The 20458-nt window shown below is 38.8% G+C and overlaps 1 protein-coding gene across 1 annotated transcript in view; it reads right to left on the bottom strand.

Annotated features, from left to right (window-relative positions):
- The window catches only part of LOC125484070 (isoleucine--tRNA ligase, mitochondrial-like), a 54695-nt gene that overhangs the window by 19396 nt on the left and 14841 nt on the right, over positions 1-20458 (bottom strand). The window contains exon 3 of the mRNA XM_048601331.1: positions 6552-6660. Coding sequence (XP_048457288.1) covers positions 6552-6660 — 109 coding nt within the window. The remainder of the gene's footprint in view (positions 1-6551; positions 6661-20458) is intronic.

Raw genomic sequence — 20458 nt, 5'->3', positions numbered from 1 at the left:
TTGCACTGTGTTTTGTAGAGAGTACACACTGCTGCTACCGAGCGTCAATGGTAGAGGGAGTGGACATTTGTGATGTGGTGCAAATCAAACAGCCTTCTTTGTCCTGGATGGTGCCAAGATTCTTCAGTGTTGCTGGAGATGAACTCATCAGGTAAATGGAGATTATTCCATAACACTCCTCATTTGCCTTGTAGATGGTAGGCAGGCTCTGGGACGTCAGGAGGTCATAGAGTCAAACATGGAAACAAATCCTTCGGTCCAACTAGTCCACGACGACCATGTTCCCAAACTAAACCAGTCTCACCAGCCTGTGCTTGGCCCATATCCCTCCAAAACTTTCCTACTCATGACTTATCCAAATGTCTTTTTGTAACTGTACCCGCATTTACCTCTTTCTCTGGCCGTTCATTCCACACATGAACCACTGTTTAAAAAAAGTTACCCCTTGTGTCCTTTTTAAATCTTTCTCTTCTTGCCTTAAAACTATGTCCCCTAGTTTTGAACTGCCCATCCTCACTGCCGTATTCCTAGCCTCTTACTGTGTCTTGTAGTCACTTCATTTGTATTGCAAGTCCAATTCAGTTTCTCGTCAATGGTAACCCCAAGATGTTGATATAGGAAAAAGATTTTCAATCACAAAGACATTCCCTCTACGATCACCCTGTTTCTTGCCTCTCAGCCAATTTTAGATTCAATATGCCATTTTGTTTTGGATCCTTTGGCTCTTACTTTCTTGACTAATCTGTCATGAGGGACGTTGTCAAAAGCCTTACTAAAATCTATGTGAGCCATATCTTCAGAGACTTACAGCAAGGCATCCCTCCTTGTAATGTCTATCCAAATCATCAGAAAACAGGTTATAGCCAAATTCAGATCATACATTCCTGATAGGCTAGTATTCTTATCAGGGTGAATTTGTAAAATTATCCTCCTAAAGTTTGAACCAACATAGCAGGGGCATGAACACCACTAGGAGGTAACATTAGAAAGGGAAAAAAAGGTATATAAAGATTGAAGACAGTATTAAGAGTAAAAATTACAATGACATCAAATAGCATCAGATTAGAAGAGAATGCAATAAAATGCAAATTAGATTTACTGTGTATGTAAATGAATGCACAGTGTGAGATAAATAGTTGCTGAGCTGTAGCTGCAGACAATCAAATGGAAATATGATGTTATGGCAATAACAGAGATCTGACTTTAAAAGAGCAGGACTGAATTCTAAATATTCCTGGACACAAGCTTTCAGGAAAAATAGGTCAGGAAATAAGTCAGGAGAGAGAGCGTGCTCTAGAGAAATCAGGAGCAGAAAGCATTTGGACTAGAGCTAAGAAACAATAGAGTTACAATCACAATACTGGGTGTATTCTATACATCACCATGAATTGGAAAAGGTATGGAGGATCAAATCTGCAAGGAAATTACAGACAGCATAAAAACTATAAAGCAATTTTATTAGAGGCCTGAATTATTCTAATATAGACAATGAAAGTAACAGTGTCAAGACAGAGAAAGGGAATAATTTCTGAAATATGTTAAGGAGAATTTTCTCAAACAATACGTTTCAAACCAATGCAGAAGAAGGCATTGCTGGATCTCATTCTGGGAATGATCTGGGTCATGTGGATCAAGTGTCAGCAGGGAAGCACTACACAGACTATAATCATACACAACCTAAACCTTAAAGTACAACGCAAAAGAACAAAACATGAAAATATAAAAATTAGGAACAGGATAGGCTAATCAGATTATGGCCTTACCACCAATTTCCAGCCTGCCCACCATAACCTTGGACTCCCTTGTAGAACAATAACCTGTATAACTCAACCTGAATATATTCAATGAACCAGTCTCCACTGCTCACTTTGGACAGAATTCCAAAGATTAACATCTCTCAGAGAAGAAATTCTTCCATGTCTCCATTTTAAATGGGAGAACTCTTATTCTGAAACATCCTTGTAGTTCTAGTCCCCATGAAGGAAAACATTCTCTTAACCCTCTACCCTGTTAAACTTCCTCAGAATCTTCCTACATTCAATAAGATCATCGTTCATTTTTTTAAAATTGAATTGAGTATAGGCCCCACATACTTAAATATTCCTTATAAGATGACCTAGAATTGAGCATGCAGGGCTCATTTTCAAACTGTATGAAAACTACAAAACTTTTATATTGGGAACTGTGAGAAGGCAAGGAATAGACTTCAAGAGGACACAGTGAGCCTGATGGAAAAAGTAGACACATGGTAGATGCTATATAAAGCCGAAAAAGTGTGAAGTGATACACTTTTGGAAGTAGAAGGAGGAGGGGCAACGCAAGACAAAGAATACAACTCTATAGGGAATACAGGAGCAACAGAATGAGATTATATACAAACAAATCATTAAGAGTGGCAGTGCAAGTTGGGTAAGCAGTTAGTAAAAGATTGGAATCCAAGGTTTTATAAACAGAGTCAGAGAGTACAAACACATGCAAGTTGAAGTGATCCTTTATATAACACCGGTTCAGTCTCAACTGGATTACTATGTTCAATTTTGGGCACCACACTTTAGGAAGGAAGTGAAGGCAGGACAGAGGGTTCAGAAAAGATCTACAAGAATGGATCCAAGAATACAAATTTTCAGTTGCATGGATAGATTGGAGAAGCTAAAGCTGTTTTCCTTAAATAAGGTTGAAAGGAGATTTGATAGAAGTATTTAAAATCATAGATCCATAGACAGAGTAGATAGAGAGTAACTATTTCCATTGGTGGAAGAATCATAAATTGGAGGAGGTCAGATTCAAGGCAAAGGGAAAAGAGCTAAAAGGTCACGTGAGGGAGAACTTTTGCAAATGCAGTGAATGTTTAGAATGTACAATATATTGCCAGAGATTATGGTGATGGCAGCTTCAATTGTGGTATTCAAAAAGATATCAGATAATTTTCTGAAGAGGCAAAAATTTGTCAGCTATGGAAAAGGCCAAGGAATGGACAAGATAAGTTGCAGAGATTTGCCAGGGACACAACAGGCCAAGTGACCTCCTGAGCTGGGACGATTCCAACCATTCCTTTATACATTTCATGTACAGTTTGAAAAGACCATTGCAATCGGATTTTCCAAGGAGAGACAAGATCACGCAGATTCCACTCTTGTAGTCACTTCATTTGTATTGCAAGTCCAATTCAGTTTCTCGTCAATGGTAACCCCAAGATGTTGATATAGGAAAAAGATTTTCAATCACAAAGACATTCCCTCTACGATCACCCTGTTTCTTGCCTCTCAGCCAAGAGGCTGAGCTGTAGTAAGACAAAAGAGAAGGTTGAAGCCAGTAAAGAAGTTAAAGACAGCAAGCTAATTAGATAAGGCAGGCAAGAATATGGCAGAGAATGAGGGAAGACTGATGAATTAAAATGCATTTTTACGATGTGAGAGGCCTGACAGATAAGGTACATGAACTCAGGTCATGGATGGGAATATGGGACTGGGATATCATAACTATAACAGAAACATGGCTGAGAGGGGACAGGACTTACAGCTCCATGTTCTGGGGTCTAGATGCTATGGGAAGGACAGGAGGGGGAATGGCGTTTTTGATTAGGGGGAAAAAAAATCACAACAGTACTTAGAGACAATATTCCTGGGGGATCGTCCAGTAAAGCTTCATGGGTGGAACTGGAAAACAAGAAGTGGGTGATCACTTTGATGGATTTTACTATAGGCCCCAAATAGTCAGTGGAAAATTGAAGAGCAAATATGAGGGAGATTGCAGGTAGCTGTAAGGATAATGGGGTTGTAAAACAGCAGAGAATTTTAACTTGCCAAACACAGACTGGGACTGCCATAGTATGAAGGGCATGGATGGGGAGGAATTTAAGTGTGTTCAAGAAACTTTCTCAATCAATATTAGATGGTCCTACTAGAGAAGGGGCAAATCTCAACACACTCTTGTGAAATAAGGCAGGGCAAGTGACTGAGGTGCTAGTGGGGGAGCACTTTGGGACCACTGACCATAATTCGATTAATTTTAAAATAGTTATGGAAAAGGATAGGCCTGATGTACAAGTTAAATTTCTAAATTGGGCAAGGCCAATTTTCATTGTATTTGACAGGAACTTTGAAAAGTTGACTGGGGGAGGCTGTTCCCAGGTAAAGGGACATAAAGGCAAGTGGGAGGCTTTGAAAAGTGAGACAATGAGAGTTCAGGGACAGCATGTTAGTGTGAAGGGCAAGGCTGGCAGGAGTACAGAATACTGGATGACTAGAGATATTGACGCTCTGATGAAGAAAAAGGAGGCATATGTCAGGTACAGACAGGTGGGATCAAGTGAATCTCTTGAGGAGTATAGGAGGTGTACGAGTACACTTAAGAAGGAAATCAAGAGGACAAAAAGGGGACATGAGATAGCTTTGACAGATAAGGTTAAGGAGAATCCAAAAAGATTCTAAAAGCATATTCAGGGCAAAGAGTAATAGGGAGACAATAGGACCCTTTAAGGTCAATGAGGTCATTTACATATGGAACCACAGGAAATGGATGAGATCCTAAACAAATATTTCATGTCAATATTTACAGTGGAGAAAGGCATGGAAACTAGGGAACTTGGGGAAGTAAATCATGATGTCTCAAAAAGAACCCACATTACATAAGTGGTGTTCTGGAGATCTTAAAAGCACAAAAAGGTAGATGAATCCCTGGGACCTGATCAAGTCTATTCCAGGATATTGTGGGAAGTTAGGGAGGAAATTGCAGGACCCCTAGCACAGATATTTGTTTCACTGACAGCCACAGGTGAGGTGCCAGTAGACTAGAGGGTGGCTAATGCTGTGCCATTGTTTAAGAAAGACCGCAAGTATAAGCCAGGGAACTTCAGACCGGTGAGCCTGACCTCACTGGTGGCAAGTTGTTGTAAGGGATTCTGACAGACAGGATCTACATGCATTTGGAAAGGCAAGGACTGATTAGGGATAGTCTACATGGCTGTGTGTTTGGGAAATCATGTCTCTCAAACTTGATTTGAGTTTTTTGAAGATGTGGCCAAGATGATAGATAAGGGTAGTGTGGTAGACATTGTCTACGTGGACTTTAGTAAGGTCATCAGCAATACTCTGCATAGTAGACTGGTTAGTAAGGTTAGATCGCATGGAATCCAGGGACAGCTAGCCAATTGGATACAAAATTGGCTTGACAGTACGAGAGATGATGGCGGTAGAGGGTTCAGACTGGAGGCCTGTGACCAGTTGTGTGCCGCAAGGATCTGAACGGGCTGCACTGTTGTTCGTCATTTATGTAAATTATTTAAATGAGAATATAGGAAGCATGGTTAGTTAGTTTGCGGATAATACTAAGACTGATGGTTTTGTGGACAGTGAAGGAGGTTATCTAAGAGTACAGGGGAATCTTGATCAACTGGGCCAGTGGGTCAAGGATTAGCAGATGGAGTTCAATGTAGATGAAAGCGAAGTGTTGCATTTTGGTAAGACAAGACAGGGCAGGATTTACACAGTTAAATGGTAGGGCCCTGGTGAGTAGTGTCGAACTGAGAGACCCTGGAGCACAGGTACATAGTTCCTTGAAAGTGGTGTCACAGGTAGACAGGTTGAAGGCATTTGGTTTGATTGCCTTGATTGCTCAGAACACGGAGTACCAGAGTTGGAACACCATGTTATGGCTGTACAAGACATTGGTAAGGCCACATTTGGAGCACTGTGTATAATTTTGGTTGCCGTGCAGTAGGAAGGATGTTATTAAACAGGAAAGGGTGCAAAGATGATTTACATGGACATTACTGAGACTGGACGATTTGAATTATAAGGAGAGGCTGGATAGGTTGGGATTTCTTCCCCGGAGAGTCAGAGGCTGAGGGTCGACCTTGTAGAGGCTTATAAAATCATGACAGGCAAAGATAAGGTGAGTAGCCAAAGTCTTTTCCTCAAGATAGGAGAGTTCAAAACTAGACGGTATAGGTTTAAGGTGAGGAGAAAAGATTTAAAAGGGACCTAAGGGACAACTTTTTCACACAGAGGGTGATATATACATGGAACCAGTTGGCAAATGAAGTAGTTGAGGCAAGTACAATTATGACATTTAAAAGACATTTAGACAGGTTTGGAGGGATATGGGCCAAATACAGGCAAATGAGACTAGCTCAGTTTAGGAAACCTGGTTGGTATGGACAAGTTGTCCAAAGCGTCTGTTTCTGTGCTATATGATTCTGTAAAGACTGAGTCATACTTCACTCTGACAGTACTTTTGAAGCATAACATTGTCAGAAGACGGCAAGTCACATTCCCTTTTCATAGCCGTCGCTCTGAAAATTAAAGGTCCTCATAGCCACTTTGACAGCAGGTATTATCATAAGTATAAGTGGGAAGGATTTATATAGACTAATACAAAGGGAAGAAATAACAATGTGATCCTTTATTTAGGTTTAATATAATATATACAAATTTACTGAATTAATTTCAAAGTTCAATGTGCTCTATGTGTACTATGTTCACAGGAGGAAATGATACAATATTAAATGTACAAGCTAATAGCCCAGTTAATTTGATTAATACAGTACTAACCGATATGGAATCTGTTTCTCAGCTGCTACACTGGTGAGCAGTGAGGATTGAAACCAACCACCCAGTTGATCCTTCCCCTCCAGGTACACATCTGCAACATTATTGACATCTAGGATAAGAAGGGAAATCATTAAACAAAAGATTCACAAAACATATTCATTCACATTTATGAAAAAAAACCTCAATCTAAAAATTTCATTGTGTGAATAAACAAACGCAAAATGGATTTGTTTCTCACAAATAATCAAAACACTACTTTTTCAGGTTTCACTTCACAGATTTGTTTGCCCATTTCTTCCAACAAAATGAACTTGTGTAGAGGAACATCCTGATGCAGTTGTTAGAAATTAACGTACAGCAAAAGGAGGACATATTAGGAGAACCGATTACAGATTTGCCAAACAATGCATTTCTAAGGGTCTTAGAACTTGAAAATGAGGTGCAGAGTGGGAGAGATAGCTAAAGACACAGTAGCCAATACCAGGACAAAAGTAGTCTGAAGTACAGAGAGGCCATGGTTAAGGCAACGCAAGCCTCTGAGAAGGTTGCCATGGTGGAAGCAGTTATAAATAAGGGAGAGACATAGTCATTAAGTGATTTAAACAGAAGATTAAGAATCTTAAATTTGAAGAATTCGGAGACTGGAACATATTGTGGGGCAAGATACATACATCAATTTTTGGATGAGTTGAAGTTAATAGAGGGCGGCAGTTCAGAGAACATCAGATTAAACATTTCTAGCAGTTACAAGGGCAATAAATGAGGAATCAGATAGCTTGAGCTATAGATGGAAATGAGTTATTCACTGGATTTGAAAGTGCTCAGTCTTTGTAATGGAAAACAGGCACAGGCTCGGAAGCTCAGTTCAGTATTGGAATTGAGCACCAGAGTGGTTTACAATGTGTGGTAAATACTGCAGCTCAATTCGAAAAGTGAAGTTGCTGTAGTGGTACTGGACCACTGGGCTGACATGACATTACAAAAAGACACCGGATGGTGATTTAACCCAAGGGTCACCATGCCTCAGGCAAGGGGAGAGGTTGGGAAGGAAATCCTTCATGGCAACCTCAGTCAGACCAGGAATTGAACTTATGCTATTGACATCACTCTGCATCACAAACCAGCCATGCAGTGATCTGAGCTAACACCACCTTGGATGAAGAGTATTTTGCAAACTTCCTCATATTAATAGCTCATGCTGAGTGCCTTAGTTTTCATTGTAAAAACTTTATCCCTCCATTTCAGAGGTCTACCTCTGTCTTATGATAATGTTGACCAAGATTAAGGGCAAGTAACCTGTTCCCACTGCTCAATCATTGGCACATTCCATCTGACTGCTAGGTGGCATGCAAGAGTTGCCTGGGGTTGGTTCTCCCTCCAACTATTCATTCCACCCTACGAGAAACGCTCTTGGCCACCTGTAATTTTCTATATTGTGAATCGCCATTTAAAGTACACATTATTGTTTAAAACTTCTCTGCGACTCAACACAGCTATAATTCAATATTTGGAAGATGAGCATTTTTAAATGATTTCGGTTTTGAAAGGACGTTTTATGTCAGATAAGCTGCATGCATTATAATAAATTTATTGCAATGACTCACTAAGAATTTCTCAAACTGAAGTATCTCGAAGCACACATTAAAACAGAAGTCATAACCTAAATCACTGTTTACAATCTTAACACAATAGGGATCAAGGAGAGGGAGCTCTAGAAAAAAATAAATCCTACTTTAAACAAAAGGTGTTGGAGTTCAACTACCATTTGTGTTTATATTATACTTTAAATCTTTGGAAACATGGCAAGTAACTTTACAAATGTAGCAATGAAATAAATGGGAAACCAGAGAGAGATGGGGAGATAGTAAATGCTCGTCAATTTTTGGACTTTCAAAAGTCTAGGAAAGGCAAACATGTTTAAGAAAGTTGTTTCAAAGCACCAAATTGAGGCAGTTTAAGTATCTATCACCAACAGTTGTAGTGGAGGATGTTAAATCAGAGGGAAAGGAATCTGGTGGTTGAGAAAGGATAAAGTTATGAATGAGATTGCAGAAAAGGATTGCAGGGCTAAGGTCTGACTTGAAGATGAGGAATCTGAATTCAATGCACTGAAGAACAGAGAGCTAGCGTAGATCAGCAAGAGCAGTGAGGAGATCGGTAAGCTGGAGTTTTATTCAAGTTAGAATGTATGTGGCACAAACATAGTTTACATATGAAACATGTTCAACAAGGAGATCATTATTCTGAGGCTTGAGGTCACATTCCATCAACTTCTCAGCAAGAATCACGATCATACTGGTAAGAGGTGTCTAAAATGCCATGATCTCCATGAGGTGAACATATATTATTTGAGTTCAAAATTTTGGTCTGGTCAAGATTAAACAAATCTATCCAAACACAAAAATATATTCAAAAACCTGTCAAATGATAATTAGGAAAGGGAAGAAGACCAATGAAAAAGAAAGTAATTTGGAGAATTCTCAAAAATTGGTACTAACTATATTATGAATCAATTCTTTAAAAGATTGTACTAATAATTTTCTTCATACACAAGATCTGTGATGCTCAGAACTAAGCACGATGATCTGAAAGAGTAATCTTAATCCCTGTGAATGTTAATCCCTGAAAGTGGCAGACCACTTTTCAGTTTACAGACATTGACCGCAAATAAATTACTTTTGAACAGGTTTTAGTTTAGCCATGGCATTGCAATCATTGAGAGGTGTAGAGGAGTATAAAAGAATGTGGCCTGATGGGGCACAGTACTTTATGGAAATAAAACTCTCTTCCAAAGTCCTAGAATTTTAGGGGGCCATATAAATAAATATATTCCACATTCCTGAAAATGCCTTTATGAAAGATAGCATCATGATAAGGATATATTTACTTTAGTAAGCAAACAGTAAAATAAAAACTAATAAAATATTATAGCACTAACCTTTAGAATTATATCAGCAATTCAATTTAAACCCTCCTTCCAGTCAGGTTTTAAAACTAAAATGGTTTAGAAAGTAATTATACCCAAGTTACATCAGTTGCTTCAAGAAATTTAATCACTGGATCAAATGTTATTTTCTCATGTCCTCAAAAATGCCCTGGTTAGACTACATTTTGAATACTGTGATCAGTTCTGGGCATCATAACTTCGGAGGATATAGATTTACCTGAATGATAGCTGGACTTTAAGGGCTACTGTATGATCAACATTACAAACAGGGGTTGTATTTCCTGCAATTTAGCTGGTGATATTGTTATTTGATTGAAGTCTACAAGACAATAAAAGGAAACAATAGAGCGAATAAGGAAAAAGTATGTCTCCTGTTTGGGAATCTAGGGCTAGGAGTTAGAATGCTTTGGGGGAGGCAATGGCCTAGTGGTATTATCACTGGACTGTTAATCCAGAGACCCAGATAATGTTCTGGGGACCCGGTTTTGAATCCCGCAATGACAGATGGTACAATTTGAATTCAATAAATATCTAGAATTAACAGTCTAATGATGACCATGAATCCATTGTCGATTGTCGGAAAAACCCATCTGGTTCACTAATGTCCTTTAGGGAAGGAAACTGCCATCCTTACCTGGTCTGGCCTACATGTGATTCCAGACCCACATCAATGTGTGGTTGACTCTCAACTGCCCTCTGGGTAATTAGGGATAGGCAATAAATGCTGATCTAGTCAGCGACACCCTCATCCCATGAATGAATAAAGAAAAAAAAAAGACAAATCCTTCAGGAGCTAAATTGGTAATACTCTTAGAAGCAAATGTTGGTGAAAGTTGGAATGCTCTTTTGCAGGAAGGAGCTGTTTCTAGATCAGTTCTTTAATGTTAAATGTAAGATTGGTACAAACTTGCTAATCAAAAGGTATTGAGGGATACCAAGCAATAGAGATAGGTTGCAGATTAGCTATTGAATGGTGAACCTGTATTCCCAAAATAAGATGTTAATATTGTTGTTAAAGAATTGTAAAAATTTGGTAAGGGCTCAAAAACTGTTGAAAAGCCACATTTTAATGTGAATTCTATAATTTACAACAAGATGTAGAGTAATAAAACCAACCTTTGCCTTATGCTTGCACTTTGACTAGCAAATAAAGGAGTTAAGATATGCTAGTCTAAAAGCTAAGCTGACCTGATCTGTTAAATATTATCAAATATGATAGTGTTGAAAGAGGTTATTGCATCTTGAAACTCAACTACTATGTCTTATTTTCTACCAACCCTATATTAAGCCATTTATCTTCAAGTCATTAATCCATTTATGTTGAAGTTCACATTGAAAACAAGAAAAGTTTTTCAAAAAGATAGGACCCATCTTTCTTTCAAATTAAGATTCAGAAGTCCAGTAATCCTGGTAAGTTGAACAACATAATGTAACAATAAAAATTGTGGAAACTACAATATGCCACTGAAATTGGGCAATGTTACACGAGGATGTTTCTATATTACTTATTTGCTTTAAGACACTCGCCAAATCAAGTTGTGTCTGAAGGAAGATTTTTCTTTAATGTAAATCCATCCTTAGGGTTTCCTAAGGCACTTTATAACCAATGGATTTATCTTAAAGGGAGGTCAATGTTGATTTGCAGGGAAACAAGGAAACTAAATTGCACATCGAAAGTTTTCACAGTTGGCTGAATGACCATAATCATTTGGATGAGGAATTAATGTCATCTATAATATTGGGAGAACTTCCTGTTTTTGAAATAATGATAATGGGATTTTCTGTCTTCACCTGAGGAGGCCTTTGATTCAGTACATCACCGAAAAAAAATACCCCCACAACACACCATTCCGTTGTTTCCACAATGAAAATATAGAGATACTCCAATTTATTTTTTAAGTATGGGAAGACTTTCTAATCTAATCTTTTATACAGCTGAAAGGGATAGATTGTGAACAGATCAAAATTTGACATCTATGAGGATTTAAGCACAATTTGTAACCTCATGGACTGGCATGTCCCTTACTTTACAACACCATGAAACCAGGACAACAATAGTTCAATCAGGGATGTAAGAAACCATGCCAGAAGCTGTCCCAAGCAAATCTATAAACGATATTTCAACTTGGTGATGCTCCAACACAGGAGTACATGCTCACTAAATAGTTGTAGCAATCTACTGTAGACCGAGCTAAGAAGCCGACATCAGATTAAAGCTGATTAGTCTTGCCACATCCATTTGTGAATGAAGAACAATTTAGGAACTAACCAGAGCAGCATGGTCCACAAACATCCCCACACTAAATGACGGGGAGTCCAGCACAAGGCAAGGTTAAAACATGTGTTCACCTTGAACTGAAAATGCAGAGTGGATCAGCCACCCTAGCCTTTTGTTGAGTTCATAATCAGCATAGATTCCAGGCTGCAAACAATGTAATTCACTCCATGTGATATCAAGGAGTGGCTGAACACATAGTGCTGTAAAGTATATGGGCTTTGATATTAATGGAATGTCAATAGCTAATGGATTGTGCACCCTTATTTCAGAGGCGTTGGAGTACAAGAATAGGGAAGTCTTACTGTACAAGGTGTTGGCGAGACCACATCTGGAGTACTGCGAGCAATTTTGGTCCCCTTATTTAAGAAAAGATATTTCATTGGAGGCAGTTCAGAGAAGGCCCACTAAGATGATCCCTGGTATGGAAGGACTGTCTTATGAACAAAGGTGAAACAGGGTGGGACTCTACTCATTGGAGTTTAGAAGAATAAGAAGTGTTCTTGTTGAAACATACAGGATTCTTAAAGGGCTTGGCAGGGTAAATGTTAAGGGAAAACATCTGGAAAGTCTAGGACCAGAGGGCAGATTCTGAGAATAAAGGGGCACCAATTTAAGACTCAGACGAGAGGAATTTCTTTTCTCAGCGGGTTGAGGCTGTTTCATAAAACCCTCCCTTTAACATAGTCACAAGTGGGAACAGTCATTAAAGATTGCAGAGCATTCAATTCTACTTGCGACTCCACTAATGGTGCAGTCTGTGTCCACCTACAGAAAAACTAGGACAACATTCAGGCTTAGGCTGACATGTGGAAAGTTGCATTTATGACTTCATGCATGAGACAATGACCATTTTTAACAAGAGACAATCAAAGCATCACCATTTTTAGATTCAACAGCATTACACAGTAGCCGAATGTCCCACCATCAGCAACCAGAATCATAACTGGACAACAATATAAATACTGTGGCTACAAGAGGAAGCCTCTTGAAATTTCTCGCCACCTGACTTCCTAAATCCTGTCCACCTTCTGCAAGGTACAAGTATGGCGTGTGTTGAAATACTCTTCACATGCCTGCCTGGATCAGCATATTTAAAAAAAACATTCATGACAAAACAGCCTGCTTGATCGACATACCATTCACCACCTTCACTATTCACTCCATCTGGTGTAGCACATAGTAGCAGCAGCGTGTTCCATTAAAGAAACGCAATGTAGCGACTCATCAAGGCGCAGTGACCAGTACTTTCCAACTTGGTACCTTTACAATCTAGAAGGGCATGGACAACAGAGGCACAAGAACTCCACAACTTGTAAGTTCTCCTCCAATCACTCATCATCCTTAGAACGATATTGCTGTTTCATTAGTGCTGTTAGGTTCAAATCCTGGGAGATCCTTCCCCACAGTGGTGTTGGTTCATTAAAAATGTACAATAAATGCTGGCCTTGCCAGTGACAATCACATCCAATTAATATATATTAAAAAGGAATGATATATTTTATCAGAATATTTAATGTATGTATTTTCTGTGTTTATTTTGCTCTATTCATCCAAACAATTTAGTTTTGAACTGCATGCTCTCTTTCTTTAAAAAAATGCACTTGCAAGATGATTTTGCATGACAAAATATCTCAAAGCATTTCGGAGGAGGACTGGATATCAACCAGATTCCAGCAGCACAGGTAGGTTTTAAGGAAACATTTGAAGGAGAAGAAATGGATCCTGGACAGAACCTGTTCACTCTGATTTCTCTCCACAGATGTTGCCAGACCTGCTGAGCTTTTCCACCAATTTCTGTTTTTGTTTCTGACTTATAGCATCCACAGTTCTTTCAGTTTTTAATTTTAAAAAAATCTAGTCATTCACCGTATGTCCTTTGGTATATGTAAAACTGCAGTTGCATTTATTGCACACCCAACGTGTTTTTAAACTAATTTGTACATCAAGCATTTTGAGATGTTATACAAATATAAGGTGTTACTTTCTAGCTGTTTACACCTATGAACAATGTAATCATTCAATCATTTATTACGAATAAACTGGTTGAAATATTTTTACATTTTTATTTTACCTGAAAATAGAAATTTTCACTTTATTTTCTTTAAGATTAATTTTCTTTCACTTTCATTTAAGTGTTAGCCCATTCACCTTCTACTAAGCCACACTCCCAGCCACTTGTACTTCCGAACACCATACAGTAATATCTGTACTGAATGCCAAGTAATCAAATCGTTACACATTTTCAAATGTTTTTACACAATATGCTATAAGCCAGTAACAAAGCTTGCAAAGTGGTATCAGTTCTGCAACAAACAGCAAGAAAATTCACCTTTGAAATTGTAATATGTTAACACTTAACATATCAATATTTAGTTGCTAAGTGATTCATTCGGTCAATATAAAACATGCCCAGCAATAAATTATTTACACACACTGTCTTTATGGATTTATGTCATACTATAAGATTAAAGTTCACAATCTAAGCTTTTATATTCATACATTGAAGTTTACATCCTCTAACTTCAGAATCAAGTTTAAATATATTTTGGAAATATTCAGTAGGTGAAGCAGCAACAGATATAAATATCATTGAGGTCAATGACTTTTCATAAGTTCGGAATCCTGATAAACATCGCTAAACCCAACGTTAATTCTGTTTCTGTCTCCATAGGGTTACGACACAGAAACAGGCAGCTGAATCAAATCAGACTTTCTACCTCAATTATAATGTAATAAAATTAAAACCTCCAGTAGGGCTGCACAGTAGCACAGTGGTCAGCACTGCTGCCTCACGGCACCAGGGACCCTTGTTCCTGTGTGGGAGTTTGCAGTTCTCCCCATGTCTGCATGGGTTTCCTCAGGGTGCTCCAGTTTTCTCACACTGTCCAAAGATGTGTAGGCTACATGGATTGGCTATGCTAAATTACCCTGTAGTGTGCATACTAGGTGGGTTAACTATGGTAAACGTGGGGTTGGGGGATAGGGTGGGATGCTCTTTGGAGGGTTAATGTAGACTTGATGAGCCAAATGGCCACTATTTGCGATGCAGGGATTCTATGATTCAACGGCCCTCAAAACTGACCTCAAGGTTCATAACCAGACTTTTGAACACCAATTCCGGACTGTGAGAATAATTAATTCTCAACATCGATTTGTATCTTAAACAAAAGACTTAGCAATTTATTAATGAAACAATAGTAATAGTAGAGAAAAATTAAACAGAGTAATCTAATTGGTCTATGCTTTAAACCCTATCCTTATTGCTTTATGTTGTCAGGCCCATTCACAAAAAAGACAAGCAAACAAACAGTTATGGGATTAATAAAAGCAAGTAACAAAACTGGCCAGATTGTTTAACTGGTTTACACAATGCATTGTTCCACAGTCATAGATGGTAGTTTCTTGGTTGATTTTCTGAAGATGTCAATCAGGGTCACCTTATACAGTTCACTCCTAAAAGTAGTAATACTTATAACTTAGTTTTCTATTCTCTGTATTTCCAAGAGCTGAGAATGCAGGTTGATCAGGGAGCTTTCAAATATTCATGCTGTAGCATCAACAACCAGATTCCTTCTCACAAAAAACACAATCCAAAACGGAATTCAAACTCTGACCACTCCCTGACAACTGACCATTTCCTCCACAAGGAGTTACCATTCAACATCTGCCATCTGCTTGAACACAAGTTTTTTCCCCCCCCAGACTTGCTGGAACCAATTCCCAGGTACTGTCTTCGTTAATAGACAATTTCTGCTATCTGTTTAAACATAATGCTTGTACCCAGTGTTGAAGCATCTGTAAAACCTTTCGATCAGGAACCAACTACAGTTAACTTCCAGGCCTGGCCTCAAATAAACAAAATCCTGTCTGGTCTGTTTCCTTTCAACACAAGCTGTTACCCACAGTCCACAAATCACATTTTGCTCACAGTTTCTAATTCACAGCTCCAAACCAAAATGTATTAAAAGAAGAATAAAATGAAAATAATGAAAACCAGTGAGGACTCTAACAAAAGATGCAACCCTGACCTTGCTGAGTATTCCTGGATATTTATTTTAATTTCAAATTTCCAGCATCAGCAGCATAATACTTTTGTGTCAAACATATTCTGGAATGGGTGATGACTTTCTCACTGGGACCAAAAACGTCTTTGTGGTGTTACAAGAGTGGATAGTTATATCTGTCATGAAGTTACCTTAATTATACTTGATCTCAGGATGTAAATATGAGATTATGGAACTTGAACCTGGTATACAAAGGTTCTATTTTGGGAACAGGCAGAATTGTTACATGCATAAGGAGAAGCAGCATGTGGACTGTAATGTTGGAAGTTTGTGTGTGCATCATCTTATTGCAAAATGATATTTTGCAGCTTTACAAGGCTAAGTCCAAGTTGGACAGCCCAATCACACCATGATATGTTACGGGTGGATTGTGTTGAATCCTGAAGCAAATATTTTATGAACCACAGTCCTTAACTAAATGGAAAGCAATCTGATATAGGAGACCACAATCACATGCTGGGCTGACCTTGCAATTTCATTTGTGGAAAAAGTGCAATGCTCATGCAAAGTGTGCACATCATGTTGCAAGTAGCCCACTGTTTCAGAGATTCCTAAATCCTGGAAGTTGTGCTGTTAGCTCACTCATCATGTCAACACCAATAATGCGCATTAGCTGAGAGCTCAGCCATTTGTTCTTAATGCCAAAACTTGCGCCACTGAAAGCACTAGCAGAATACCAAAAAGATTTGAATGATTTGAATCACATATGTAATATGTTTTAAAGATGTTCATGGTTTGGCAGTTCTGGGTCAGCTTCCTTACATTTCAATTCTTTCAGCATTGATGCATATCAGGAGATGGAACATTAGACAGGATTGGGAACTATTGTACGAGTATTGATTTAAATATACCACTGATTGTCCCCATTGACCCATTCAGCACAGAATCCAAGAGTTTTCTGTGGCTGCTCTCTGCCCATACAGTGGAAATAGTATTCTGAAGCCTACAGAATAGTACAAGAACAAGGTTAGAAGTATGAAGAGAGTGCACTGGATCACCAGCTAGCGTTACTAGTTTCTGGATAAACATTTAACAGTTTTGGCCCCTTACCTAAGGGAAGAGGTTGACAGACTTTTTAATCAGTAAGGGAATCAAGGATTATAGGGAAATGGCAAGAAAATGGAGTTCAGGATTATCAGATCAGCTATAATCTCACTGAATGACATAACAGACTCAATGGGGTGAATAGCCTATTTCTGTTCAAAAGTATTGTGGTCTTATAGCCATGGGTCTCTGTTGAAAACCTTTTTCAGGTGCTTGTAGTAAACATGAGGCTATAATCCAAAGTTACTCCAAGGCACTTGGGGCGTGCTCAATCCTGATCGATTTACAACAAACAAACAGAGACCTGCAGTTTACTATTAGCCACTCAGTTGCTGATGTTAGTCTTAGTTGAGATTGGCACCTCCATCCAGTCATTAAAATATTGCTCCATCAATTATATATCCTGGGACAAGCTGTTGCTAGAACCTTAAAAATTGTTTGCCTGGGTAGCAAGAGAAATATCAAATGCACTGGCAATTTTGTTTTAGAGGTAGTGGAAGGCACGTCACTCACTTAAAATTTGAAAGAATTGGAGCTTCAAACAGTCTTAGTGAAGTCTATCACTCGGGGTCCTTGTTAAAGATTATTTGGTCTCCAAGTTAAAGTCTACACTTTTGAATGATTTGCATTGAAGGGGAAGAACTGCAGTCTGATACTGGAAAAGTCTGGCAACTTTCCAGAGAAGATTACATCACCAAAGAATGTCACATGCTAATGAATGATCAATGAATGCAATAACCCGCTTTATGTATGCACTGATGCTCAGTCTCAATGTGGATGGCAAATGCATAATGAGCACTTTTTGTTGGAACACACAGGAATCTATTAACAATCTTAATCCACATAACCTCCATATAGTAGCAATGTAATGAGGACTTAATGTACTTGACACTTGTGCAAGTTTCCAGTCGATACAAGTAACTAATTACAAGTGCAGTGAAAATACTACCAATATTGAATTCACTGGAGACTTAAGTAAGAGTCGAGGATATTTGCATTAGACTGCCTCACTGCAATTTCAACAAATGGATATTTGTCTCAGCCAAGTTAGATTTGCAAGAAATAGAGAAAAAGGCATGCATAGTTTCAACGAGAACCATGGCAAATTGGTTTACCTTAAAGACTTCCTAGTAATAAGGAGACTACAGTTAAAGCACTTGAATAAACACTTTGAATGCTAACATGCCAGAGTAATTTATAAAGGTACTGGATTGATTATTTTCAGTGGAAATGAATTTCATTTTCATCCTCAAATTCCAAAACAAAAAAAAACTTGTTCAAGTTCGACAGTCCAAGCAGCCTATCAGATGTTTCACCTGAATGGCCCGCAAAAGCTGTGGCTGAACTGCAAAGTGGCAGGAATAAAATTCCTTGTTCTGGTTTGGAGATAGTCCCTCTATGGTCAGTGAAAGTAGCACTGTCTGCATAACACAGCCAAATATCCAACACATCTGAGCAAAACATAACATGAATCACACTTGCATGGAAGATGTCAGACATGGTCAAATGCAAAAATATCCATCCACAAGCCTTGGAAAGAATAGCCCTAGGATCAAATAAAGTCAGCTGTACTAGACTCTTGTACCGCCAGGATTGGATTGACAGAAACAATGCAGAAATATGCAATCTCCTGGTGCAAAAACAAACAGCCTTCATTGCATGGCAAAACAACCCAATGTCACAAGCTGTAAGTGCAGCATTCCAATAGCTGAAGGCTGACATCTAATGACGATATGGGAACAAATGATGAAAAGGAAAGCTCGACACTTAAACAGCCTGCTGACCGTCACAATAGACAAAGCATTTTGAAAGACACCGGGCCGTTTATAGACCCATTCCAAATGGACAAAATCCTCTTCATTCACAGTTTGGTACCTCTCTTCTTAACAATGACAATGTCTTCCATCAATGCTGCAAAGAACATTTCCAACTACTATTCAGCCATGAATTCACAATGGCAACTGATACTCTCCAGACGATCAATTAGGATCCTATCGTAGAATCCATAGTGAATCATCATTGAAAGGAGAGTCATTGAGTCATACAGCATGGAAACAGGTCCTTTGGTCCAACCAGTCCATGCCGAACATAATCCCAAACTAAACTAGTCCAATATGCCTGCTTCTGGCCCATCGGCCCATATTCCTGCAAATCTTTCCTATTCATGCACTAAACCAAATGTCTTTTAAACATTGTAATTGTGGCCACATCCATCACTTCCTCAGAAAATTCATTCCACACACAAACCACCCTGTGTAACAAATTTGTCCCTCCTTTCTTTTTTAAATCTGTCTCTTCTCACCTTAAAAATGCGCCCCAAGTCTTGAAATCCCTCATCTTAGGGAAAAGACTCTTAACATGAACCCTATCTACACAACAAAGCCTACCTGTCCTAATGGCATTGCAGCTGAGGCTTTCAAAGTTGTTGGGTTTTTGTTCAATCAAGACTTAACACACTTATTCCATGTGTTTGGGTGGAACAAGACCACCTGTACCCTTCTCCTTAAACTACATAGTTGCAATTTTTGCATTTATCTTCAAGAAGGGAAAAATCATGCTGTGGAAACTATCGAGGTATTTTCCTCCTCTCCAGAGCAGGGAAAGTCCTGATAGGTGTCCTCCTGAATCATCCACTTCTTGTCGCTGCAGAAATCCCCCCAAGAGACATACTCATGGGCTTGTGGGGCTTTAGACCTTTTACAGATACCGCAGACATGCTCTTTGTTGCTAGACAAATCCAACAAAAAAGTTGAGAACACTACCATAAAATCCACACTGCAGTAATTAATTGGACTAAGGCATTTGACGCAAGTAAATTGCAAGGATTTGTGGACTGTACTGCAGAAATTTGCATGTCCAAAAACATCATCTCAATCTTGCAACTGTGCTAAGTAAAGACCATAAGATGTACCCATCAAGTCTTCTCCACCATTTGGTGCGATCATGGTCAATTTAATAATCTTCAATTCTACTTTCTTGCCTTTGCCCTATAATCCTGGATTCCCTTATCGATTAAGCATCTGTCTATCTCCGCCTTGAACATACTTAACAGCCTAGCCTCAATAGCCCTTTGTGTTAAAGAATGCCACAAATTCACTGCCCTCAGAGAAGAAATACCTCTTCGTTCAATGATATGACTGCAACATCTGGAATAGTCACCTTTAAAACCCGGACCGTGTCAGGCAAGGCTGTGAAATAACCCCAAACTATTTACAAGCTATCTAACAACAGCTACCCACCTCAACAAAGATCAACTGCTCGGTGATGTCCTTACTAACTTCCACCAAGATGGAACAGTCTAACTCCAATCGCCTCTGTATCAAAACTAAATTGATCACCATTTACACACATGATAAATAGTTTGCAAGCGAGTGCAGAGTTATTGCTTACTCTGAGCAGGATTTGCAAAACACTTGCTATCTCTTCAATTCTGGATACAAGAGATTTGTGCTGACCTTAAATGCAGCCAAAACGAAAGTCCTATCACTACAGATCTATATGCTGAGTGTTTCCTATACTTTGGCAATCACCTCTCTCAAAAGTTCATCATTGGTGAGGAGATCTAACACCAGAT

Source organism: Rhincodon typus, chromosome 9 (assembly GCF_021869965.1).
Source record: "Rhincodon typus isolate 14 chromosome 9, sRhiTyp1.1, whole genome shotgun sequence".
NCBI lineage: Eukaryota > Metazoa > Chordata > Chondrichthyes > Orectolobiformes > Rhincodontidae > Rhincodon > Rhincodon typus.
This window is presented reverse-complemented; position numbering and strand designations above follow the sequence as displayed.